General features: G+C 36.7%; 1 protein-coding gene across 2 annotated transcripts in view; it reads left to right on the forward strand.

The window, feature by feature from the left end:
- GRID2 (glutamate ionotropic receptor delta type subunit 2) overlaps positions 1–26,845 on the forward strand; it is a 1,161,595-nt gene that overhangs the window by 483,345 nt on the left and 651,405 nt on the right. For both annotated transcript variants that reach the window (XM_058547512.1, XM_058547513.1), the window contains exon 3: positions 21,085–21,290. In XM_058547512.1, coding sequence (XP_058403495.1) covers positions 21,085–21,290 — 206 coding nt within the window. The remainder of the gene's footprint in view (positions 1–21,084; positions 21,291–26,845) is intronic.

A 26,845-nucleotide genomic window follows, 5' to 3' on the forward strand; every position in this document is an offset into this window, starting at 1 on the left:
GAAATAAGATGCTATAATCACGGTATATGACTGGGTCCTCTGTTAGAAGCAAGGTTTGTTTTAAGAATAACAAAAAATATTTTATTCCTTTACTCTGATGATAAACTTGCTTTTGACTTATTATTTAATTTAATAATTTATGAAAAATTACCTTGCTTGTATCATTAAAATTATTTCCAGTAATACTCTTGTTTAATGAAAGAAAATTTCCCTTTGATACTTACAATAAATCTTGCTAGTCAAGAACTGGGCTAGAGTCCAAAGTAAACATCAAGTTATCCAAATACGTTGTACCTTGAGGAGGGCTCATGTATTTACATATCCATTCATCAATGTCATCATTTTAAGTTCAAACATTGGTATTATACTTGATTTTTATCTTGGTTATTAGGAATTGCTTTCATTAAGGGATGAATTAAGCATCATCTCTGGATGGAATCAGGCAGCCTGCTGGAGCCAAATGTTATTGAAGATGTATTTTGCTTAGAAAAATATTCTTAAAAAAAGATTAGGCTTCTATGTCCAGTTAATTAGAGAAACACCTTTTTCAAAAGCAGTTAATGATTAAAGGCATAGTAAAAAAGTCTGCTTAAAATTCCCTAACAAAGAATAGTCATGTCTTTAATTCTAAGTAAATGGATGAAAAGAGAAAAAAATGTGGAAACTTGATTTGAATGGATTGATTCAAGACAGTTTTAAAAAGGAAGTATTGAGCTTTTAAATATGTGTCATTCAGGAAGTGTGCGTTGCTCGCTTGCTTAATGCAATGCAAAATATGAACTAAAAAGTTTTACAGAATGCAGTCTTAGCCTTTAAGAAGCTTACAATTAACAAAAGAGGTAAAATATTTGTATGACTCTCTTAGTAGAGAAAATAGTGCAAGTGTCATGAATGATGCAAATTGAATGCTAGTGGTGTGTAATGAAGGGAGTGTCTAATTTCAGCAGCAGTGATCAAAGAAGGCTTTATGGGTAGACTTGGATCTTGATTGTTGCCTCTCAAAATCCTACCTAACTTTCACAGTATGTGAGAGAGACGGCCAATCCAATACAGAGAAAGTGTGAATAAGTCTTGCAGCAATAAAAATATTAAAAATAATATCTCTGAGCATTTTTATTTGCCAAGCACTAGAATAAGTATTTTACACCATATCATTTAATCTTCTCAACAGCTCTATGAAGTAGGTAATACTATTATCACAGTTTTACAAATAGGAAAACAGAAACAAGTGATGAGTAACTTGTTCACAAAACATCGCTAAGAAATGTCAGAGCTGCGATTTAAAGTCTGACCAGAGCCTATACTCCTAACCATGTGTAATGAGTATAAAGAGGTTGCAGTGAACTTTCACCCAAGAATATAATAACAAGGGCTAATCTTAGAGCGACTTTTATTATATCCAGGCTTTGTTCTAAGTGCCTTACATGTGTCATCTCATTTAATCCTCACAACCACTGAGGGAGATGATGATGATGATTTGACAAATGAAAAAACTGAGGTAGTAAGAGGTCAAGTAACTCAAAAGTAAGTTGAGAAGCCTGAATTCAAACGCTGATAGTCTCATCCATAGTCCTTGCTGTCAACCACTAGAGTATTTCGATGCTATAGCAATAACAATAAGATTAATTTCTGACAAACTGTGAAATAAAAAGTTTACAAATGAAGTGTATAGAATCATCTTTATTAAACAGAGACAATGGCTTCAACCTGCAGATCTTCAACATATTAACATCATTTGAGGAAAAATACTGTATGTCAATTCGGATGGTTTGGTTATCATTAGAAGCATGGAAACAGGACAGCCATTGGGCCAAAGTAGGTTGACCCATCAGCAGAAATAGCCTCTTGCCTACACAATAACTATTGTCTCTTTTAAAATGCCAATAACATGCCAAATTTATTTGAGAGAGCAATACCTCCAGTGGAAAAATTACATTGCCAGGATCTGCAAGTTAGCCTGCATCAATTTCATGATTACTGGCAGAAAATACCATGCTCCAGGATTATAGAGAGAGGACTTTAATACTCATGGCACAGCAAGAAGCATGAGCCTCACATTAATATCTGTTTCTCTTGGCCTCAAGTCCCGCAAGGCTATGTGGAGCCACTCAAGTGGATGCTGTAGATGCAGTGGTGGGCTGGTATGACAGCTAAGGAACCCCGGCTTAAGGAACCTGTATCTTTTAAAATGGGCTTCTAGTAAACCTGCTCAATATGTGTCCTGGAAGGAGACATTATTTTGCGTGTAAATAAGTCTCTCCTCTTCTCTGGGGAGAGATTCTGCTTGCAAAATGTGCAGTAAGACAAGAGACCTATGGAGAGTTGCCTCCCCAAAATATTTACTCTGTGTTTCTACAACATTGTTGACTTCTAGCAAATCTCTCCATGAATATGCCAGTCCTAAGACCACTCTGGTGAATCTGACTGACAGAGTTTGGGATCAAATCTATTTAATTTATCTCCTCTGCATTTATTTAAGGATAGTATAAATAAGACTTTAATGAGCAGGATGATCTCAACCATCCCCAGCAGGCTCCTGGACTTAGCCAGATGAACAAATTGAACCATCAAGAGTCTACTTTAAAAAGTTAGAGAGCTTTCTTCTTAAATTTCAGCGTAAACTTTTCTACTTGGCCAGAGGCATTAATCCAGGTACAATAGGATTTATTTGTAATTGCAAAGACTCCACCTTTCTCATAAGGACAAAGTCTGTCGTCTATAACCATCTTGCCCAGTGAGTTGAGGCTGACCTGAATGACTTCCAAGGCTGAAGTGGTGCCACTGATCACTTCAGTGAAATTCAGGGGGAAATTTCTAATTGGACAACTCCTATCATAGGGAAAATTACCTACAGGACACACATAACTAACAAGGCAGATATTGCTGCACGTGGCTCCCCAAAATAAATAAGGGTAGCCTCACTTTAGCAGATCTCGACAGAGTAGTACACTATCTGCTGCTGGTATTTACTTAAACACTTGAAGGTCTCTTATAGCCACCCCTAGTGTGCAACTCATGTGTTTTTGGGAGGGAGGTCACCTCTATGCGAGAACTATAGTCCCAGAAGTTCACATGATGTCCCTGGTTGCGGGAGGGGTAAGAGTGGAGGGAATGGTTAGTTGCAATTGCTGGGACCCCGTTAAGTGAGACACACATCAATAGGGCCTCCAATATGACCTCCTTGCCAGCTGGTAGTGCTAAGAGTTCTCAATTTATATAGAATGTGTGAGTCCAGTTTTTGTTGAGGAGGATCAGCCTGAGGGAAATTGGTGCAATCTGTCATTATTGTCTGTTCCAGGGGTCAGCAATCTGCTGTTGGGCCTGATACTTCTTCTTGTAAATAGACTTTTATTGGAACACAGCATGTTCATTTATTTGCATATTGTCTACGTCTGCTTTTGATCTGCAATGGCAGAGCTGAGCAGTTGCAGCAGAAACAACATAACCCATAAACCTAAAATATTACTATCTAGCCCTTTAAGAAATTATTTAGCAATCCCTATTCTATCGCTTCAGTCTAGTGACTTTCTCACCACCCTATGTAATGAGTGAGAATAGGGGTAGAGAAAGTATTTGGAGACATCAACAGGTGTTTTGCAGGAGGAGTGCATCTCCTGCTGTTTCCAGTAGACTTTTTGGTAGATTAAGGGAATGGTGATCCAATGGTGAGTACAGCCCTCTGGTGAGGAAGAGCAGATCCAGCAGTCCGTCACATTTAAGGCACTTGGACCAGTTTGAAAGGTCTGCACCAGGGAGCTTTCTTTCATGAAGAAAACTGCAGGAGCTGTTCTGAAAGACAGAGTTCATTAGTGTCCATCCCTTCTCCCCATTTCTAGGAGTCTAAGGAGGACTTCTCCTGTGGTGTTGGAGTTGTTGCTCTCCTTCCAGCTCCAGAAATTGGTGTCCCATGCCAATGGCTGTAACTTTATCTTTTTCTCCATTAGCTCTTATTTGCACCTTTCATCAGGAATGGTTAGGTGCAGGAGGGACAAGGACATTTTTTATAAAACTTACAGAGACCAATTGTGCCCCCTACTTTGGCCTGCATGGCCATTATAGGAGGACTTGACAAACAGTGTACTCACAAAATGCTCATTATCCTTATGATCCAGAATCATGCCAACCCAACAAGAGGCTCCAGGAGGCAGAAATAGAATTAAATCCAAGTCCCCCTAAGCTCTGTGTAGGCCAGGCTGCCGCCCAGGTTGGTCTGGAGACACATAAAGAAGCCTCCTGCCCAGGGAAGACATCAACCCGCTGAGCCTCAAGCACAATAACTACAAAAACAACAACAACAAAAAAAAAACTATGCCTATATTTTAAAAAAAAGAAAGGCCTAAATAGCAAGAAACTAAACTTTCACCTTCAGAGTATGGCAAAATAAGACTGTATTAAACCCAAAGTAGAAGAAAGAAAATAATAAAATATAAGAGTGGAAATTAATGAAATAGAGAACAGATAAGGAAACAGATAAGGAAAACTAATAGTCTAAAATTAATTCTTTGTAAAGATTAATAAAATTGATAAACCCCTAGCAAAACTAATCATTATATTTAAAAAAACAACAGGAAACAAAATGTATCAATATCAGGAATAAAAGAGAAGTATCACTACAGATCCTGCTCACAAAACAATATTGTACTAGAAGTCCTACCCACTGAAATAAAGCAAGGAATAAAAACTAATATGCATAGAGTTTGGAGAAGAAGATGTAAAAATGTCTCTATTTGTTAATACACTATTATATACATAGAAAATCCTATAGAATCTCCATAAAAAATCTACTAAAACTTTCAAGTTAATTTAGTAAGTTTACAGCATAAAAGATGAATATTTGAAAATAATTATATATCTCTATAACAGCAGTAAAAAATTGGAAAGTGAAATAAACAGAAATGTGAAAACATCGAATGGCTTGGAATGAATCTACAAAATTTTGCAACTCATTTACACTGGAAACTGCAAAACTTGACCAAGAATAATTAAAGAAGACCTAAATAATGGAGATATATATGTTCATGGTTTAGAAAATGTGGTATTGTTAAGCTATTCATTCTCCATAAACTGATTTATAGATTCAAAGCAATCCCTATCAAAACCTCACAGGCTTTTTTTTTTTTTTTTCCCTTTATTGATGTTTTAATGGTTTCTAACATTGTGAAATTTGGGGTTGTACATTTTTGTTTGTCCATCACCACATATATGACTCCCTTCACCCCTTGTGCCCACCCCGCACCCCCACTGCCCTGGTAACCACAGTCCAGTTTTCTCTGTCCATGTGTTGGTTTATATTCCACATATGAGTGAGATCATACAGTGTTTGTCTTTCTCTTTCTGGCTTATTTCACTTAACATAATACGCTCCAGGCCCATCCATGTTGTTGCAAATGGGACGATTTTGTCTTTTTTTATGGCTGAGTAGTATTCCATTGTATATATATACCACATTTTCTTAATCCAATCGTCAGTCGAGGGACACTTAGGTTGCTTCCACTTCTTGGCTATGGTGAATAATGCTGCAATGAACATAGGGGTGCATAAGCCTCTTTGGATTGTTGATTTCAGGTGCGTTGGATAGATTTCCAGTAGTGGGATGGCTGGATCATAGGGCATCTCTATTTTTAATTCTTTGAGGAATCTCCATACCGTTTTCCATAGAGGCTGCACCAATTTGCATTCCCACCAGCTGTGTATGAGGGTTCCTGTTTCTCCACATCCTCTCCAACATTTGTTGTTTTTTGTCTTGGTGATTATAGCCATTCTAACGGGCGTGAGGTGGTATCTTAATGTTGTTTTGATTTGCATTTCCCTGATGATTAGTGATGTTGAGCATCTTTTCATGTGCCTATTGGCCATCTGTATATCTTCCTTGGAGAAGTGTCTGTTCATTTCCTCTGCCCATTTTTTGATCGGGTTGTTTGTTTTTTTGTTGTTCAATTGTGTGAGTTCTTTATATATTATGGAGATCAACCCCTTGTCAGATGTATGTTTTGCAAATATTCTCTCCCAGCTGGTTGGTTGTTTGTTCATCTTGATTCTGGTTTCATTTGTCTTATAAAAGCTCTTTAATCTGATAAAGTCCCACTTGTTTATTTTTTCTTTAGTTTCCCTAGTCCTCACAGGCTTTTTTGAAGAAATTGATCAGCTGATTCTGAAATTTATAAGGAATGTCTAAAGATCTTATATAGTCACAACAATATTGAAAAGAAATAAAATTGGATTAAATGCTTTACCTAATTTCAAGGCTTATTTCATATTGGCCTAGGAGTGACAAACAAATCACAATAAGGTTCAGAAATCGACCCATTCGTACACATGACCAACATGCCAAGCCAATTAAGTGGGGGAATGTTCTGAACCGATAGTATTGAAACAACTGAGTGTCTGTATGAAAAGAAAGAAAAAAGAAAAGAAAAACCTTGACTCCTATCTCATGCTATACAAAAATTAATTCAAGATTGATCATAGACCTAAACTAAAAGCTAGAATTATAAGTCTTTTAGAAGAAAACATAAGGGAATATCTTTGTGACTCTGGGGTATATAGAGATTTCTTAGACACATCAAAAAGAACTAATCAAAAAAGCAAACAATAATTTGGACTTCATCAAAATTAAACATTTCTGCTCATTAACAGACACCATTAAGAAAATAAATAGGCAAACTACAAACTGGGGAGTAAATTCCGGTACATGTATCTGAAAAACTTATATAAATGCATAGGATATGTAAAGAGCTCAGAGAATTAAAGCAAACAAACAAAACTCCTACAAAGCAACAATGTGAGACCAACAAAAATACACAATGAAAAATGGGCAAACGGCTTATGCAGACAATTAATATAAGAAGATATATAAATGGCGAATAAACACAAGAAGTCCTCAATATTTCTAGTCCATAGGTAAATGCAAGATACCGACTTGTACCCTCTAGGTTGGCTGAAGGCCATCACTGCATGTAGGCAAGAATGTGGCACAACTGGAACTCTCATATTTTCCTGGTTGGATGTAAAAATGAACAACCACTTTGGAAAGTTGATTGGATATAAAAAAGTACAACCACTTTGGGACCAGCCTGGTGGCACAATGGTTAAGTTCAGCGCACTCTGCTTCGGCAGCCCAGGGTTCACAAGTTCAGTTCCGGGACACTGACCTACACCACTTGTCAAGCCATGCTGTGGCGGCATCCCACGTACAAAATAGAGAAAGATCAGCACAGGTGTTAGCTCAGTGCCACTCTTCCTCAAGCAAAAAGAGGAAGATTGGCGACAGGTGTTAGCTCAGGGCCAATCTTCCTCACACACACACACACACACACACACAAAAATGTACAACCACTTTGAAAGTTGTTTGGCAGTTTGTTAGAAAGTTGAATTACACCTACCGTATGACTTCCCCGTTTCACTCCCAGGTATTTTCCAAGAAAAATGAGAATGTATATCAACACAAATTCCTATATAAGAATGTTTATATCAGCATTACTCATTATGTCCAAAACTAGAAACAACCCAAATGTCCATCATTTTGAAAATGGTTAAAAGAATTGTAATATATCCATACAATGGAATACTGTTCAGCAGTAAGAAGGAATGAACCACTGAAATATGCAACAATGTTATTTTGAGTGAAAGAAGCCTGAAATAAAGAGTACATGCTGTATTATTCCATTTATATCAAGTCCAGTAACATACAACTCTAATCGTGGTGATACAGATCAGAAAGTGGTTGCATCTGTGGATCAGGAGTGGATTGTGTGGAAAAGGACATGGTAATCTTCTGTGGGAATAAAATATTTAATATCTTGTTTTGAGTGGTAGTTACAGCGGAATACAATAAACACTCAACTACACATGTAAGGTCTGTTTATTTTATTGTATGTAAATTGTATCTTAATAAAAAATTAAAAGACAGAACAACCCATCATATATTTGATGACAAAAAAAGTAAAAAAAAAAAAGCAAAAGGGAAAAAATCAATTTGCGTATCAGAATTTTAAACAAAATGGTATAATTGAGTCATGATCACTTAGAGATTATGGAGTCATAGACAAAAGGTTAGAATTGAATGTAGTGGACGCCCAGAACCCAAATTTGGTAGTAGATCAGAACGACTAGAAGAGCTTTTTAATCATCATGATACCTGGGTCATAGCCAAGACCCCCGGAATCAGAATTTTGGCAAGGTAGGCACCAGCAACTTATGTATTTTAACACACCCCAAGTGATTCTGTACAGCCAGCTTTGTTCCCTGATGAGGCATTTGGAAACAAGAAATTTCAGCAGGTCTCTCTTCAGCATCTTTGATTGGTAGCATTGTTTCCCCTACCAGAATACTCCAAGGGAGAGAGAAACTATATTTGAAGGATCCTGTTTCACATTTGGACATTGGACATTTCTATGTCAAAAACTTGTAAAAAAGTTTTTCTTTAAATGATCCATTTTTTTGGAATAACATAAAATAAGTAATCTTTTTGCTTATAATCATTTATCAGTAAGTAAAGAAAATGACTATACCCTCCTTAGTCTTCTGCTGCCTAAGTACTATGAGCAATTTCCCATTTCCAATGTGATGTGCTTTTCAGATATTTCATCTTTCTAAATGCTTTATCCCTGTCTATTCTAGTTTTTCGATATGTCTGTATCTGATCTGACACATTGACTGTTTACACAATATGCCACATACTATCTTATTGTCTTAGAGAGAGAGATGAGACCTTTACCTCTTGTTAGTAAAATAAAAAACACTTGTACCTGTGTTTTCTCATAGTTTCTGCTTTTTTTAAATTTTATGTTAAATCTTTATTGTATCTCTCATTATATTGACCTACCCTTAGAATTTTACATCACCCTCAATTTACTTAGCTTTCAACCAAACTCAGAAAGAAAGTTTGGTCAAGTAGGTGGAATATGATATCCATGAAGGCACATTAACAGCAGTTGGCAGTAGTCCAGGAAGGCTAACTATCAAAGAGATCTAAGGAAGGAATTAGTTGAATGTACAAGCCAATTCCAGAATCAAAGAACTGACAACACACAGAAACCAGAAAGTTAGAGGAGTAAGTGGTTCTTAAAATAGAATAAAAGCAGATTATTTTAATGAGAGGATTCTGTTCTGAAGTGTTGATGAGAGAAAAGTTGAATTTCAGGGCCGGGAAGACTGAATAGAACTGATTTACTAGAGTGACATAAGCAGTAAGTTTGAAGTACTCTTCATCAAATGAGCTACTTGAGTTCTTTAATTTCATTTTGCCTAAAACAATATTGGTCCCACAGCCTAATACTGGGTTGGATCTATTGGTAGATCTATTAGATGGATCTAGTTATGGATACTAGAGGATCATATGACGACAGGGATCTAAGCAGCTTGTTAACGGTAGTGACATAGAGACATGAACTTACTGAAATTTAGTTAGATACCCTCTTACCGTATTTTCATTTCTACTTCAGTTCACGCATGTATTGGCTTCATTCTTAGGCAAGACAGACAGCACTGGCGACTCCAAGCATATCCTTACAGATTATTATACACAAGAAACATCTTTTCCCTTCTTTGCCCATATATCAAATACCATACATACGGATATATGTCCATATATCAAATCTCAGGGCCTGTTTAGGTTCTTTGCTAATCCCTGAAACAAATAATTTGGTCAGGGACATGGCAGGCTCTCAGTCACCAGCCTGACTTACGTGATGACCCTCTGGGTGGAGGGTAAACATATGTGGACATGTGTGCTTCCCTTTCCAGTTTGAAGGAAACTTTGCTTCTAAGAAAAAAATTATTTAAATAATAATTAGATTATTTTAATTAGATTAATTTGATTTTAAATTTTGGTTTAATATTATTAAATTGAATTATATTAGTATTAAATTTTAAAATTATAATATTTGTCTTTAAAATTCAACATTTAAAATTGCTTTTAAAACATACACTTTTTAAGTTTAGTTTGAATTTGTTTGCTTTTTTTTGGTTTGTTTTGTTCAGCTTAAACCTTTTTATGCTCTTAACCTTTCTGACATTTTCCTTATAGTTTCAGGATAGTATTTTCTCTTTCACAACAAAATTTTTGGCCATATGTAAATCTCTACCATAATTTGTTAAACTAAGTATTTCTGAAAATCAGAGCCCTAAAAGTGAATAATAAGTGTTGATAAAATATCTTAGCATGGAAATGACTAAATCAAATATATACTTAAGTACTTCCTTTAAGTACCTCGGTATATCACCCTTCCCTTACAAATAAATTGCCATATGGTGGGCCCCATTGAAATGAACATTGGGTGATGATCCTTGTGGATGCATTCCTAGGAATCACAACATTTATTCCATGCAGTCTTGGTGTAGGTTTAATCAAGGTCCATACAATGGACACATTCCTCTTAATTGATTGCAAATGTTTATAATTACCCTGAGAGTGTTTCAAATGTCTGATGACTATAATATTATTAACTGTCTCTCTAGACAGTCTTAAAGCTGTTTATTACTCATTTGGCCACTTTCCAGCTTTCAATTCTCTCATTTACTTCAGTGTGCATCAGTAAGCATATAATTAATCCAAGCATGTGATTGAACTATTTTCTTTGCATTAGTACATATTATGTCAGGTAGCTAAAAATGATATATTCTAATAGTTTGGATTTGTTCATCAATAAAATGTCCTTAATATATATTGATCAGCATTACAGTAAAGATAACTCTCATATGTTATCATGAAACACTATGATCTAATGCTAAAATCACAAGTTCTTATCAAATAGAAAATCTCAGTGATGGCCCACTGTTGCCAGATATGTCACCTCAAAATCTAATACAGCATATTCTTATCTTTATTTTCTAAATACACTACAAATAGCAAGGAAATACTCAATAAGGCTCAAATTCCTTTTGAAGTAAATGTTCTTTGAAACAAAATTTTTTAAATCACTCAATGGTTAAAAGTCTTATGTTCTCAGAAAACAAGGCATTTATAGAGTATGCTTTGCTATTCATATGCTGAGAAAATCCCATTCAGCTCAATGATATATCTCATGTATACAGCAGTATGACATATTCCTTTTTAGCTAAAAAAAAGTCGCAAAATTCTAAATGTTACTTTTAAAGCTTGGCATTCTGTCATGGTTTCAGAAATACCAAGATTGGCTGAATGCAATACTGAAGTCTCCTGCTCCAAGTGAGGTCTTAGATGCATTAAGTGATCAAAATTATTAAATGTGCCTAATCTACTCAAATGAGGGAGAGTCATGGGTAGAGGAAAAAAGTCAGATTTACAAAGGCTTAGTGACAAATCTTTTTTCCTACCACATTCAATATTTTAAAGGTGATATTTGAATACGATGATCAGACTGAGAATTACTCTTTGATATATTCCAGAAAATGCCACTAAATTTAGTTAAATTGCAACTACAGTTTGGAAAACGAGGAGTATTGTAAGATTCCTCTATCTGCAGTAGGGTCTGTGTCATCCTCAGAGGGTGTAGATAACAATCTCTTTGAGGGCAGAGATTGCTTTTTGCTTGCTCAACATTCTCTTCCAAGTACCTCTCACAGTGGTTGGCACATAGTAAGCAGAAACTTGATTCCAAAAAGGATCTATCTGGATGGTGACCACTGGTTTGCAATGAACAATAGGATGTCATTTCTGGTTTGGAGGTCAATTTAGAAACGTGTTTATACATTAGATTCTAATATAGCCTGGGATTTTTCTACCCTAATCTACTTTCATGTAAACCATTTTTAATATAGAGATTAAATTTAATCTTACTTTAATGATCTTAATAAGGTCATTATTTTACACAATTTAATAAGCAAAATAATTGAGCTTCAATCAGCTTTCTCCAACTTCTTGGAGGGTTGTTGTGGGAGGTGGTCTCAATAGGTGATACAATTCAAATATCAGAGAAATTGATGGTTGCTAGAATATCAAGGTCTGAGGATGTTACCTGGATCAACTTTTTAGATCATGATTTTCTTTTGTTTTCCATTTTTCCATAGAAAAAGGCAGCAGAAGAAAATTAAGAACAAATGGAACTTTTGACTGGGTTAATAAAGTCCTGATAATGAAAATGAACATTGCTTGGAAATTTGCAGTTTACAAACTGCTTTAGTATTTCACACACCCTATTTCTTTTTATCAGAACAACCCAATAATTAGGTTAGATAATTTTCTTTTTGCATCGATGAGGTGTGGTTAGTTGCTACTTATCCTATGCTTCCATCCCTTGTTCCATTTCTTTTATTGGCATTAATCACATTAAAACATAATTATCTAAGTTGTCATCCCCTCCACTAAACTGGGCATACCTAAAAATAGGAGCTCTGCTTTCACCTTCATCACCAAATGATCAGATTTTTGTCACAAGGCTTTGTATTAGTCAATACCCTTTCTCTTACAAGTGACAGAAGCTTGTTTCAAACTAAGTAAGCAAAAAAAAATTTTTTGATTGACTCATGTAGTTGGGAAGTCTATGGAACAGCTGTCTTGCCTCTGTTTCACTTCACATATTGGCTTCATTCTCAGTTAGGTTCTCTCTAGACACACTAGCTCTTGCAATCCCAAAGCTACATCATTACAACTTCTGATACAAAAGAGAGGTCATTTCTTTTTCATTATTCATATATTAAATTTCAATCCCTATTTGAGTCCTGTGACTGTCCCTGAACTCATTACTTAGGCCAAGAACATGGAGATCTCAAATTGACCATCCTGGGACACCTGACCATCCAGTAAGAGAATGTGGAAGACAGTAAAATGTGGAACACTGGGGATGGGTCCAGGATGGTTTCTTGAATGAAAAATGAGGTCTTGCTATTTGAATAAAAGAGAAGAAATACTGGGAAGGTAAAAACAACAGACATCAACTGTAAAATTGGTTCCAAGTTAACAGGGCTGTATGGGTAGCAAAGTAAGGATCCAAACCTGGTTTTCTGACATGGTGTGTAGTGTGTTTTCCCCTAGATAAAAGGTGTTTCAAATGATGAAATGAGTTATAAGGGCTTTTCATGTCAAATTCCCTTGGAAACCAAAGCAATAACTTTTTTTTTTTTTTTTTTTGGTGAGGAAGATCAGCCCTGAGCTAACATCCGTGCTAATCCTCCTCCTTTTGCTGAGGAAGACCGGCTTTGAGCTAACATCTATTGCCAATCCTCCTCCTTTTTTTTTCCCCCCAAAGCCCCAGTAGATAGTTGTATGTCATAGTTGCACATCCTGCTAGTTGCTGTATGTGGGATGCGGCCTCAGCATGGCCAGAGAAGCAGTGCGTCGGTGCGTGCCCGGGATCCGAACCCGGGCCACCAGTAGCGGAGCACGCGCACTTAACCGCTAAGCCACGGGGCTGGCCCCAAAGCAATAACTTTTGACTCCATAAATGCAAGGAATATTCCCCAATGCATTCTGTCCTGTGCCACCCAAATCCCCCTTCTCAACAAAAGCACTTATTCTCAGCAGCTGACTGTCCTCCCCAGGAATTGCCCTCAGCTGAGGAGAGCCACCAAACCAAAGTCCATGCAAGATTATGGTGCCTCCTTCCACCAGCCCTAACTTGGGATAACTCTGAAGGCCGACCCACTTCAGAGGGCTGGGCAGGCCTCTGTGGAGACTGCATCACAGCTCTCCCTCTGCTGACTCTTAACTCACTTCCCTTGTGTCACAGTTGTTATTCCTGAGAACAGTCCCTAATAAATTCTTTGTTCTCCCATGTCCATCTCAGAGTCAGCTTCCCTGGGAGCCCGATCTTCTATAGCTTAGTAGGTTTTTTCTGGACCTGAAAGTCAACTAGAGTTTGACTAAATCATAACTGAAAACAATTAAAGGTTATTGGGAAAGGTCTTTATGTTTGTTATGTTTCTTAATATTTTTATTTAAAATGTTCCTCTATTTAAATAAAACGTGATACACACTACTAGTTAACACGTGAATATCGATACTTTACCCTCTTATATAGTATGGAAAGAAAAAAATCATTAAGAGCAATGACAATATGCCAATCCAGGTTTTCTAATAACTACCCTGGGAAGCAAGCAGATCAGACTGCAAGACCATAATCTAGGCAATACATGGAATGTTTTGGATATGTACATTTACCAGAGAGAGAGAGAATCCATAATCTTCATGATTTTCTCAAGGGAGTCTGTAACACAAAGAAGATTAAGAAATTGGAGCATTGGTTCCCAAACTTTCTTAAGAATCATCAGGTGGGAAAATCTCTGTGCTTTGTCATGAGAGTTTCAGATTCCATAGGAATGGAGTGAGGCTCAGATTGGGGTGAGGCACAAAATCTTTCTTTTCAATAAGTTCTCCAAATGATTCCAAAATAAAATTCAGTGGACCACAATTTGAAAAATGCCAATCTAAGGACTAAAGTATACTTCTACATTAGTTTTCTATTGCTGATGTAACAAATGACCATAAATTTAGAGGCTTAAACAACACAAATTCTTATTTTATATTTCCATAGGTCAGAAGTCTGACATGAGATCTTGAGAAGAATGTGTAGTCAGCTGTTTTTGGGTGGAGTGCTCTGTATATGTCTACTAGGTCCATCTCGTCCAGTTTTTCATTTAAGTCTAATATTTCTTTATTAACTTTTTGTCTGGATGATCTATCCATTGCTGTAAGTGGGGTGTTAAGATCCCCTACTATTATTGTGTTGTTGTTGATTTCTCCTTTTAGGTTTGTTAATAGTTGTTTTATGTACATTGGTGCTCCTATGTTGGGTGCATATATATTTATAAGTGATATGTCTTCTTGATGTAGTGTCCCTTTTATCATTATATATTTCCCTTCTTTGTCTTTCTTAACCTGTTTTATCTTGAAGTCTACTTTGTCTGATATGAGTATGGCAACACCTGCTTTCTTTTGTTTGCCATTAGCTTGGAGTATTGTCTTCCATCCTTTCACTCTGAGCCTGTGCTTGTCTTTAGTGCTAAGATGTGTTTCCTGAAGGCAGCATATTGTTGGGTCTTGCTTTTTAATCCATCCTGCCACTCTGTATCTTTTGATTGGAGAGTTCAATCCATTTACATTTAGGGTAATTATTGAAATATGAGGGTTGAATTGTTGCTGTTTTGTCACTTATTTTCTGGTTCTTTTGCATTTTCTTTGTTTCTTATCCCATTTGTTTTGGACTGCCAATTCAGTTTGGTTGTTCTGTCTTATGATTCTTCTAGTTTTCTCTTTGTTTATCATATGTGGTTTTAATTTGATTATTTGTTTAGTGGTTACCTTGAGGTTTGGGCGAAAAATCTTCTGTATGAGATAGTCCATTATCTGATAGCCTCCTATTTCCTTATACTAAGTCAATTCAGTCACTTTCCTCTTCCCCTTCTAAGTTGCTCTTGTTATACCTTATTCTATCTTGTGTTGTGGCTGTGTGTTTACAGTGATGAGGTTAAATTTATTTTTGGTGAATTTCTTCCTTTGATCTTTGAGTTTAGTATTTAAGTGGTTGCTAACCTATTCAGGTAAAGATCTACTATTTCTCTGATTTTGTCTACCTACTTTTCTCCTTACTCCAAGCTTTGTGTTCCCTTTCTCTTCTTGTTTTCAGGCCTGAGGGCCTTCTTGAGTATTTCTTGTAGTGGCGGTGGTCTCGTGGCCATGAACTCCCTTAGCTTTTGTTTATCTGGGAGAGTTACTATTTCTCCATCATATTTGAAAGATATTTTTTCTGGATAGAGTATTCTTGGCTGAAAGTTTTTGTCTTTTAGTATTTTGAATATATCATTCCAGTCTCTTCTAGCCTGAAAAGTTTCTGTTGAGAAATCCGCTGAGAGCCTGATGGGAGTTCCTTTGTACGTTATTTTTTGTTTTTGTCTAGCTGCCCTTAATATTGTTTCTTTGTCGTTGACCCTGGCTAGCCTTACCACTAGGTGTCGTGGTGAAGGCCTTTGTCTGTTAATATATATAGGCGTCCTGTTGGCTTCGCTTACTGGTATTTCCTGCTCCTTCCCCAGATTTGGGAAATTTTCAGCTATTATTTCCTTGAATAGGCTCTCTGTTCCTCTTTCCCTCTCCTCTCCCTCAGGAATACCTATAATTCTTATGTTACATTTCCTAATAGAGTCAGATATTTCTCGGAGTCTTTCTTCATTTCTTTTTAGTCTTAGTTCTCTCTCTTCTTCCATCTGGAGTATATCTGTATTCCTATCCTCTAAAGTACTAATTCTTTCCTCCATATTGTCAGCTCTGTTCTTTAAAGATTCCAGATTCTCCTTTATCTCCTCCATTGTGTTCTTCATCTCCATCAGCACTGATAGGTTTTTCTTTATGATTTCAATCTCTTTTGTGAAGAAACTCCTAATCTCATTTAATTGTTTGTCTGTGTTGTCTCGTATTTCGTTGAGTGTTTTTATGATAGCTATTTTGAAATCTCTGTCATTTAGTTTATGGATTTCTGTGTCTTCGGGGTTGATTTCTGGGTGCTTGTCATTTTGTTTCTGGTCTGGTGATTTCATATATTTTTGCATTGTGGTTCCTGTGTTGGTTTTGATTTTCCTCATCCTGGAAGTCTCTGGTTGCAATTTCCACCTGCCGCCACTGTCTGGTGGTAAAGGGCTGTGTAGTCTAAGCCCCCTGTGCTCTGCCCCAGTTTTTCTGCTGCGATCCGCAGTTTTGTTTTGTTTTGTTTTGTTTTTTTTCCCCACTGCGATCCACGGGTCCAGTCCAGTTTATTCAGGTCTGCCTCGGACCGCTAGATCTGGTCGAGCTGCAGACTCCGGGTTGCGGGGAGGGAGGAGCTCTCTCTTTTGCCCTCTGGGTCCCTGACGTGGGAGGCTTCTCGTTTGCCCCTCTTTATCCGCTCTCTGGGTTGCTCAGATGTTGATGGTAGCCCTGTGGCTCCTCTGAGCCCTCTGTGCGGGAGTTTCCCACTGGCTGAGAGAGCCCGAAGAGCTACAGTTTCCCGCCGAGGGCCGCCCCTCCCCCCTCTCTGGGAGCCGCGCGGACCGGATCGCTGATCTGATGGGGAGGGAGCGGAGTTCTCCTTACCTCTCCCCACTTCCTCCGGGGGCTCAGCACGTTCCGCTCTCAGATGTGCGGCAGTGTGGATCCCTCCGCTCTAGGTTTTCACTGTCTGGGATTCCGTTGTTGGTCTGTGGCTGTTGCTTTTGTTGTATCTTGTGGGGGAAGAATTCACGGGAAAGCTCACTCCGCCATGATGCTGACGTCACTCTCTGACATGGGATCTTAATGGGCTAAAATCAAAATATCTGCAAGGCTGTGTTCCTTTCTGGAGGTTCTTGGAGAGAACCTTCCTTGCTTTTTCCAGCTTCTCAAGACCATCCACTTTTCTTCTCTCCAGGTCCCCTTCCCCCATGTTCAAAGCCAGCAGTGTTGCATCTCTCTGAAGTTTCCCAAAAGTCAACTCATTCTTCAGAGTAAGATTTCCTTTTGACTCTCCTTTTCTGCCTCCTTCCAATTTTAAGGTCACTGTGATTATACTAGACCCACCCAAATAATATGAGATATCTCCCCATCTTAAGGTGAGGTGATTAACAACCTTAACGCCATTTGGAGCATTAATTCCTCTTTGCTAGGTAATATTCACAGATTCCAGAGATTAGGACTTGGGCATCTTTGGAAGGTCATTATTCTGCCAACCACAAGTTCCTTTAGAGTGCCCAGGAAAAAAGACTTTTTTTTCTTTTAACCTTATGTTTAATAAATCAGTTAATGAGCCTTCTATCACTTGCTGTTATATAATTATCTGGTCAGTAGAACTAATAATCACTGGGAACTACTGAACTGAAACTATTCTTTAAATTTCTGTTATCAATGAATAGCACCCAGTCACACCCACAGGCCTGGAAGCTCCTTCAGATCAGGCACCATGTGTTGTCTTTTTTATTTTCATTTCCTGCAAACAAATAGGCATACAGATAATGTAGCTGAATAATTGTGATGGTTGATTATGTTCATAAATTAACAAAACCAAATGCCCACTCTCTCTATTAATGACTCTTTTCCACAGAGCAGCTACTAGACAGCATGATTCAGATTCTTCGACACATCAAACTTACCAATTGTACATATCATGAGTGTTTGGTGCTATTCTCAAACAAGCAAAGCCATTATTATTTAATTCCTGCAATCCAAGAGTCTAAAATATTATGCTTATTTTAGGTAGCTAGCCATCAGTAAATTTTAAGTAATTCTGCCCTATTGGTGGGGGGAGAGGTAGTCTCTTAACAATTAATTATGTACTATTATTAACAATGACAACAACTTCCATGTGTTAGACCCTACACTGGATTTTGCACACATACACAAATACACACATTCCCTCACCAATCTAATTTTTGAAGACATCTGTAAAATAAATACTTCTTCATTTACAGTATCTAGGCAGTGATAACCAGAATTCCAGACTAAGGAAGCAGAGGGATAATAGCAATCTTTTATCACATCACTTTTCTGGCTAAATACCAATATACATATTACTTAATTTATGGTCAAAAATAAAAGCTAAAAAATGTTGTACTGTTCTAAATCATTACAAGCTCAATTTGAATCACACTATCAACAAGTCACTCTCAGACTTAGACTGCTTTTCACCCTGCACACATACCCCGTCGTGCACTTAGTCAGATCCTCTACTTTAAACTTTCAATAGATTAAAACTGTATTTAGAATAAAATCCAAACCTCTTTCTGCATCTCACCAGGGTACCCATAATTGGGCCCTCCCTCTACCTACAGCTTCCCCTAACCCTGCTCTCTTCCTCACTAGCTTGGCTGCAGCCACACTGGACTCCTTTAGGTACTTCAGACGCAAGCTCTTTGCTGCCCTGGGGTATTTTTCCATGCCGTTGTCTTCTCTTCCTATCTCTTTGCCTGGGTAATGTCTCCTCATCCTTTAGATCACAGTGTAAATACCAGTTTTCCAGAGAAACTTTCCTTGAGTATTCTAACTAAAACAGATCCTCATCGCCACCCTGCCATTATCTACCAGAGCATCCTTATTGTTTCCTCCCAAGCACTTAGTGTGATTTGTATGTATTAGTTTGTTTGCTTGTTTATTGTCTGTCTCAGTGTGGGGAAGTACATTCACTGCCGTATGCCTTGCACACAGCATTGTGTCCCATATTCAATAAATATTTTTTGGAACAATTTTTTTCTCAAACTTAAGGTATGAAATTGCACTGGTATATTTCTGTGAACAGATTTCCTAGAACATGAATGATCTAGAACCTTATGCTCTGGTCACGTTGTGTTTTCTGAGCATCTTTATTTATTGCAATGTATTTTTCGTTTTATTTGTCTTATATTTAGATGCACATTTAAGTGATTCAAACTAAAGAAACAACAACTAAAGAAACATTCACAATTCAAAATCAAGGATCTGCTCTGACATGTATTTTAAAGGCATATTGGGTGGGGGCCAACCTTCTGCATTTTCAGTGATTCCCAAGTGATTCTGATTCACACCAAATTTTGAGAATGCCTGCTGGAGTGTATGTGTAGTCCTGTTATATGTCTACCTGTATCTGCTCCATTTCACCAGATCTAACCCTTTGCTTAATCCAGGCTTGAGTATTTGATGCCCTTAGGTACTTTCTGAGTTGGGTGTTTGATGAGTACATAATACTTCTTTTATTCCAGCTCTTTTATCTCTTGTTCTACTCTAGATGAAGCCTTGTTCTTTTAAGGTGCTTTGATGCTGACATCCTGGGTTTATAAAATAATTAGGAATAAGGAATATAAGGTATAATTTATACAATTATCTATTCTGAAGAGTTTGAGAGTTTTCAGATAACTGAACATATAACATTTATAGTAATTGTTTTAAAATAAAACTAATAAAAGAAAGCAAAGGTTTTTTTTAATTAATTTGTAACCTTGCAAATATAAACATTTGTTATAAGTAAATGTCGGTTTCCAAATTTGTGGCTATTTTCTTGTTCAAAGGGCTTATATATTGCTTTTGCTAATATATTGAAAAAAAGCCATGAACTAATTATTGCCCTTGAGAGGCAAATTTTACATGATGCAATCATGCACAATTAGGAATTTTGAGATATAGTCCATTCATAAAAAAACAACCTAAAATCCCATTTACTTCTTATTTTTCACAAGTTTTTTCCCTTTAAACGTTTTATGCCATAGACATATACAGAAAAATATAGTTTATTATGTAGTAAAAGCAAACCTGCTATATTAAGATTATATTGTGCCAGGTACATCTTCAAATCATATTTATCAATGTTCAGATCCTTTCTTCAAAAAATAGCCAATGTGGTACTAGAAAGAAATATTTGTAACATTTCAGGCACTTATTTTTCCTTAAACATACATCAAAGTACAAATTTATAAACACTTTATTTGGACTGGAGTTTACCCTCCTTATTTAAATGTGAGATGGACACAACTTTTTATTTGCTAATCTTTCACAACTTTGCTTATTTTGGAATGAGTGTGTGAATATTTTGTTGAAATTTGTTTTGCTCACAAAGTACATTCCCCACACTCCTGAAAAGAACACTCTCCTGCTGAATTTGCCAGATTTGAGCTACAGAAGTGGTGCTCATAAAATAGACAAAAATGTGGCCATTTTATTTGTGGTGTAAGTGACCTGAGAACCTCTGAAGACAACCTCTCCAAGACCTCTTTCTGTCCAGATTATAAATGTCAAGTTTAGTGCTACCGCTGCCTGTTTTAAGAAATGTCAGTAATCTTGATTTAGATTCATCTGCCATTAATGATGTTCATGTTTACCTGAGGTTAATATCACTCTTTAATGCTGAGGAAAATAAGGAGTGTACTTTCCTTATCTCACATGTGCTTTAGGGAACTGAGGACCCTCCCTGACCACCTCCCTCTGCCCTATAGTAACATTTTCAGAGGTGAGATAATTTAGAATGCTCAGTGGAGAAAACAAAATTCATTTAAAAAATAATAGTTCCAATGTTTATCATGTAAACATATTAAATCGTACTAAACCGCAAACACATTTGAAAGTTCCCTCAGCTACTCAATTAGTACTTTTAGACAACCTACAGTGTTGAACAATAAACTATTCTGATATAAGTGAAATAGCTTTCACCTCCCTAGTGTGCTGAAATTCACATTTTGATGGGCTTTTGATGTTCCTAGATATCCGTGGAATACAGGAGTTTTTGGACAAGGTATCTCAGCAGGGGATGGATGTTGCACTTCAGAAGGTAGAAAATAACATCAATAAAATGATCACCACTCTCTTCGATACCATGAGAATAGAGGAATTGAATCGCTATCGAGACACTCTCAGGCGAGCCATCCTTGTTATGAATCCTGCCACAGCCAAATCCTTCATTACTGAGGTAAGTAAAAATTGTCATAGGCTGGGGATAGGGTGTAAAAATTAAATGCTTTGGCATAGACTCCACAGAGGAGATGAAAATTAAGAGCAGTGCAAGGGAATTAACTCCACAACTCTCATTAGCACTAATGGAGTGAATTCCTCACTCATTGCATTTACCCCGTACTGTCCAGTTAATTGGTGAGAATGTTTGTATTTATATATATTTAGGCACATAGCCAGGATGATGTTAAGAAATCCGAAGCAGGTTTAAAAGTGGTGTTGACCTGAATGAATGTAACAAGCTCAAGAATGAATTCACAAGTGCACAGTTCTCTAACTAATCCTTAAATTGTTTTGCAAGTAAAAATTTTGCTTCTGAGAAAAGATTTATTTGAGTCAGGCTATTATTCCGTAAACATGATTACTCTTACAAAAACATATAGCAGATTTACTTCTGCTCTGTGAACTTTCTACCAGGACAAATAATTATAACTGTCTGAAACTCTGCAAAGTGATAACCATTGTACATTTTTTGATGCTGCATCCTCAAATTTTTAATTGTATCTGTTCATTTGGCTAAAAGCTCTGAAACTTTGCAAAAATACAATTAAGACTTTTTAATGATTGATATAACATCTCTGTGGTCTAAAATGCTTGCTGTTGCCTTATAAAGGATTATTAAGTCATTTTTGCCTTACTTCAAGTTTTTAAATTTATATAGTGCTAGAACTAGTCATGACATTACATACTTTCACATGGGTTTTATTATTAGCGTTTTTCATTTTGGTGACTATTTGACTAATACTTTTTTCCTCATTTCTCTATTATGCTTTCTTTAGCTCCCAAAGTACTGCTATAAAGCCTCCAAATCAGGAATGTATTAGAAGTTCTTTGACACTACTTATATTATCTCACATTATATTAGTGTCTAAGAACTCAAAGCAGAATATAAATCACTAAGAAAAATAAAACTTTTGGAAAACCGTCAATAATAACAAATTTTTATTTTAATGGAAAACTTTGTTACACAGTTTAAGAACAAATATAGAACTTTGACCTTTTCTAGTCTAGCAAATGATTCAAGAGAGTCTCATTGAACCACCAGGTTTTTCCACAATAGAGAGAATATTTCCAATTTTATAGGAGTTAGTGCTTTCCTCTAAGAAACACAAAATCTGCTAGAAGATTGAAGGCAAATATACAAATGCATGTAATAGATATTAGAATCTTAAAATTATAATAAACAAGGTTGAAGCATCTGTGGTCATTTTTGACTGGGAAGATCAGAGAAGGCTTCATTGAGAAGGCACGTTTGAACCAGACTTAGTGTCATGAATAGGGATTCTCAAGAGGGAAGTAGTATGTGACTGACAAATACAAGTCCATCTTGGCCATTTGCTGGTCTTGTGGTGTTGGCAAATTTTACTTAGCATTTCTGAGCCTCCATTTTGTCATAAGTAAAATAATTATTAATCAATAATAATAGTATATTGATTTTGACTTATTAAATTTGTAGTGTAGATTAGTGAGATATCCTATAATATGTCTTAAAGGGTAGGGGGGTAGCACCTAGTAGATACTCAAGAAATGGTAACTTCTAGATCACTTTTTCTAGCACATAGTGCATACCTGACACATAGCAGGTGCTGTGGCCCGCTGTCCTTGACTCTGAACTTTGATAGGTCGTTCAGTGTCTCACATAATCTACTGCTTCCCTCTTTGTTCCGAAACACATAAAATCTACGTTTGTGATTTTCCTGGGAAACTTCGCTCCCTTTCTCTACCCAACCAGCATTTTTTTTCCCACTCACTCATCTTTCACAATCACTGATTTTACGTCTCCAAACTGTGAACTAAGTTTATGCTACAGTCTCAAGCGGTGATGTAGGAATGACAGAAAGAACGTGAACTGACCCCCTTCCCCAGGCTACGCTGGCTGTACTGTTCTTTGGCCTGCACAGTGGTTCCTGTTGCTCACTGAGCTGTTCTCAAACACCTCCCAGCTTGCGTCTGCTCTCCCATGGCTTACAGGAGCATTTCCCCACTTAGGGAATAGGCTGACCCCTTAAGTGTTAGAAGCAGTTCATTCAAAAGGCAAACAGCACTGAATTCAAAAGGGAGGCAGTGCTGAAGGTCTGGAGACACAAGGAATAGTTCCTGACTGAGAGGATCACTTCGTCTATGGTAGGAGGCAGGCATGTGACTAATAAAATGCGAAGGAAAAAGCTATGATAGTGATGGGTAGATGCTGCTCTGGAATCCCACAGGAGAACTGACTAACTCTGCAGGGAATTTGACTAACTCTGCAGGGAATTTGGGGTCAGGAAAAGTTTCACAGAGGATTTGCTTTACCAGGATCTTGCAAAATGAATACGAACTCATTAGGCAGACAATGACAGGCAAACAACAATTTGGGGTGTGTGTGTGTGTGTGAGGGATGCATGGACAGAGTTTAAAAAATCAAATACCCCTGAGGGTTTTATAGTGAAAAGCAAGACTCCCTTGGTCTACCTCTTTCTACCTCCAAGTTATTCTTTTCAGCAGGAATTACTTATTTTTAATTTTTAAAATGTAATTGATATTTACTTTTAGAATATTCTATGCATTCACATCTTTCAAGATTTAAAAGGTTCAAAATGATAGCCTCCTTCCTTAAGCACTTGATTTTTTTCTCAGGAGGCAGTGTATCTTGTGTGACATTCCAGGTATATACCTACACCTTCACACATACATATGCATATAAGCATACACACACACACGTACATGCTTTTTACTCTTTTTTACACAAATAGTGGTATACCAGGTATAAGTTCTATGCCCGGATTTTTGTTATTTAGTAACATCCAGGAGCTCTGAGATATATGAAGTGCTCTTTCATAATTTTTTAATGACTACGTAATATTCCATTGACAGAGTCACTCAGATCTTTAATTTTTCTATTTTTAGATACTCTGGTGAGTATTATTGGTTGACTTATTACTTTATCCTACCTATTTCCTTTCTGATATGATAAATGAAGATTTAGTTCATTTGTTTCACCAATACTCACACCTCCTCTCAATATAACATGATTTTAACTAACTTTGAATAACATAGCCAGGGCTTTACTCCTATACTGTCCACTCTAGGAGAGCAGAGTGTCTCTAAGGTTCTCTCACCACTTTTCCACTCTTCTACCTCCCAACTTCCATGGTCTACAGCTTTGCTTTTATATTGGGTGTGTTAGAATCATAATCATGTATTTTCTCCTTTGTAACCATAAATAAATCTTTCATGCTTTGACTAAAAGTTGATTCTATAGATTGGAAATCTATAAATGTGCTTATATTTTTGTCACTATAAATATTTTTGCCTGCACAACAAAGTATTAAGATATGACTTTGTTGAGTTTTTTCCCTCACTCAGCTTCAGGTGTTTTGTTTGAGTTATTACTTTTCTTACTTTTTTCTTCATTTTATCTTTGTTGGCTACTTAAATTCTAAATTCCTGTCTTTAGTAGCAAATCTCCAAAATCCCTGTTTCCTGCCTGGAGCCTTCCCTCCCAGAACCCTGTCTTTCCTGCACTATTTCTGGCACTTCCTTCATCACTCATCTGGGTCAGATATACGAATTCCTAGATTCCATGTCTTCTAGTTTCTTATTTTGCTCGAGAATATCCTCAAATAACTTCCTAAAGAATGGTATGTGGAAGGTAGAATTTATCATTCTTTTCATTTATGAAAATATATTTATTCTAACTTCATCCTTAATGAATGAGTTGGCTAATTACAAATCCCTAGGGTAAAAATTATTTACCTCAGAACATTGATAGCATTAATTTATTGTACCCTGGCACTCAGTCAGCTGATAAGAAATCCACTGGATGTCTGATCCATATTTATTTGAAGGTGGTTTGTTGATAACACCTCGAAACCTTTTAGGAACTTTAATGTTTTAAAATTTAACAATTATGTGTCTAAATGGGTTTCTTTTGCCATCCATTTCACTCCTTGGCAAAAGAGTAAGCCTTTTTCTCTTTTAACGTATAAAATAACTTCAATTTCTCAGAAGTTACTACTTAGAATTTTTAAGTCCTCTTAATTTATCAAATTATCTCTATCTTTTCTAAGGTAAATTTTTCCTTGTTTTATCTTAATCTTTTTCATATTGCAGTTGTTTTCAAATGTCTTGTGATCCTTGGTTGACATTCATATTTACAAATGAATCAATAATAAGTTGATTGAAAGCTGTGCATATGAAGAAGGGATTTTGGCTTGTCCATTGGCAAGCTTCCATTTAGATTGATCAGATGGGACACTGCCATTTTGCTGGAGATAATGCTAGATTTTGTACGTGCATATATGTGTAGTCTTTGCTCTAGGATAATAATGCGAACATTAGTCACCCCAAATTACCCCAGAAAGTCCACTCTTCTTTAGAAGAGAATCCTACTTTGTTTTTTTGTTTTTTTTTTTGCATAAGAATGAATGTCAGCTTTCAGGGACATTTTGCACAAGACAGTGTGTGAGAAGGCCCCTGTGAAAATCAACTTACATTTTAAGTATAGTCAATTCTTCTTATTCGCTGATTATATGATTGCAAATTCACCTACTCACTAAAATTTATTTGTATCTCCAAAATCAATAATAAGGATACTTTCATGGTCATTCACAGAAGTGCACAGAGCTGTGAAAAATTTGAGCCCATCTTCCCAGCTAGGGTTGAATGAAGCTGTGCTCTGCATTTTTATTTTGACTTTTATACTGTAAACAACTGTTCTTTTTGCAGTCTATTTAGTGCCATTTTTTTTTTGCATTTTTTGTGCCTTTTGTTGGTGATTTCACTGTTTAAAATGGCCTCCAAGTGTAGTGCTGACGTGCTGTCCAGTGTTCCTAAGCACAAGAAGGCTGTGATGTGTCTTACTGAGATAATACCTGTGTTAGAAAAGGTTCATTTGGGCGTGAGTTATAGTGCTGTTGGCCATCAATTCAGTGTTAATGAGTCAACATGCTTTTATTTGAATGTTTGTGTCCTCTCAAGATTTATATGTTGAAATCCTATGCCCAATGTGACAGTATCAGGAATCAGGAGGTGAGGCCTTTGGGAAGTGCTTAAGTCATGAGAGTGGAGCCCCCACAAAGAAGATTAGTGCTATTCTAAATGCTAAAGAGATCCCACAGAGCTCCCTAACACCTTCCACTATGTAAAAATACAAGTCTGCAGAAGAGGGCCCTCACCCAACCATGCTGGCACCTTGATTTAGGAGTTCCAGCATCCAGAACTATGAGAAATAAAGTTTTGTTGTTTATAAGCTACCCAATCTGTGGTATTTTGTTACAGCAGTCCAAATGCACTAATATATTAATATATTAGTAATATATACAATATATATTAAATAAATTGTCTTTAAGCAGAAACATAAATAAAACCAGAGGCTTGCAGGAACCAAACTCTGTATTGAGCAATGGTTCGGTATTTACTAATTCAGTGCTCATGGGAAATTTATAGAGCATGTCTATTGCAAATGAAAAGAATCCATTGTACTCTCATACGTTTCAGCTCCCTATCTCACTCCTGCCCTGCATTTGGCTTGGC

Source organism: Diceros bicornis, chromosome 8, assembly GCF_020826845.1.
Source record: "Diceros bicornis minor isolate mBicDic1 chromosome 8, mDicBic1.mat.cur, whole genome shotgun sequence".
Lineage (NCBI taxonomy): Eukaryota > Metazoa > Chordata > Mammalia > Perissodactyla > Rhinocerotidae > Diceros > Diceros bicornis.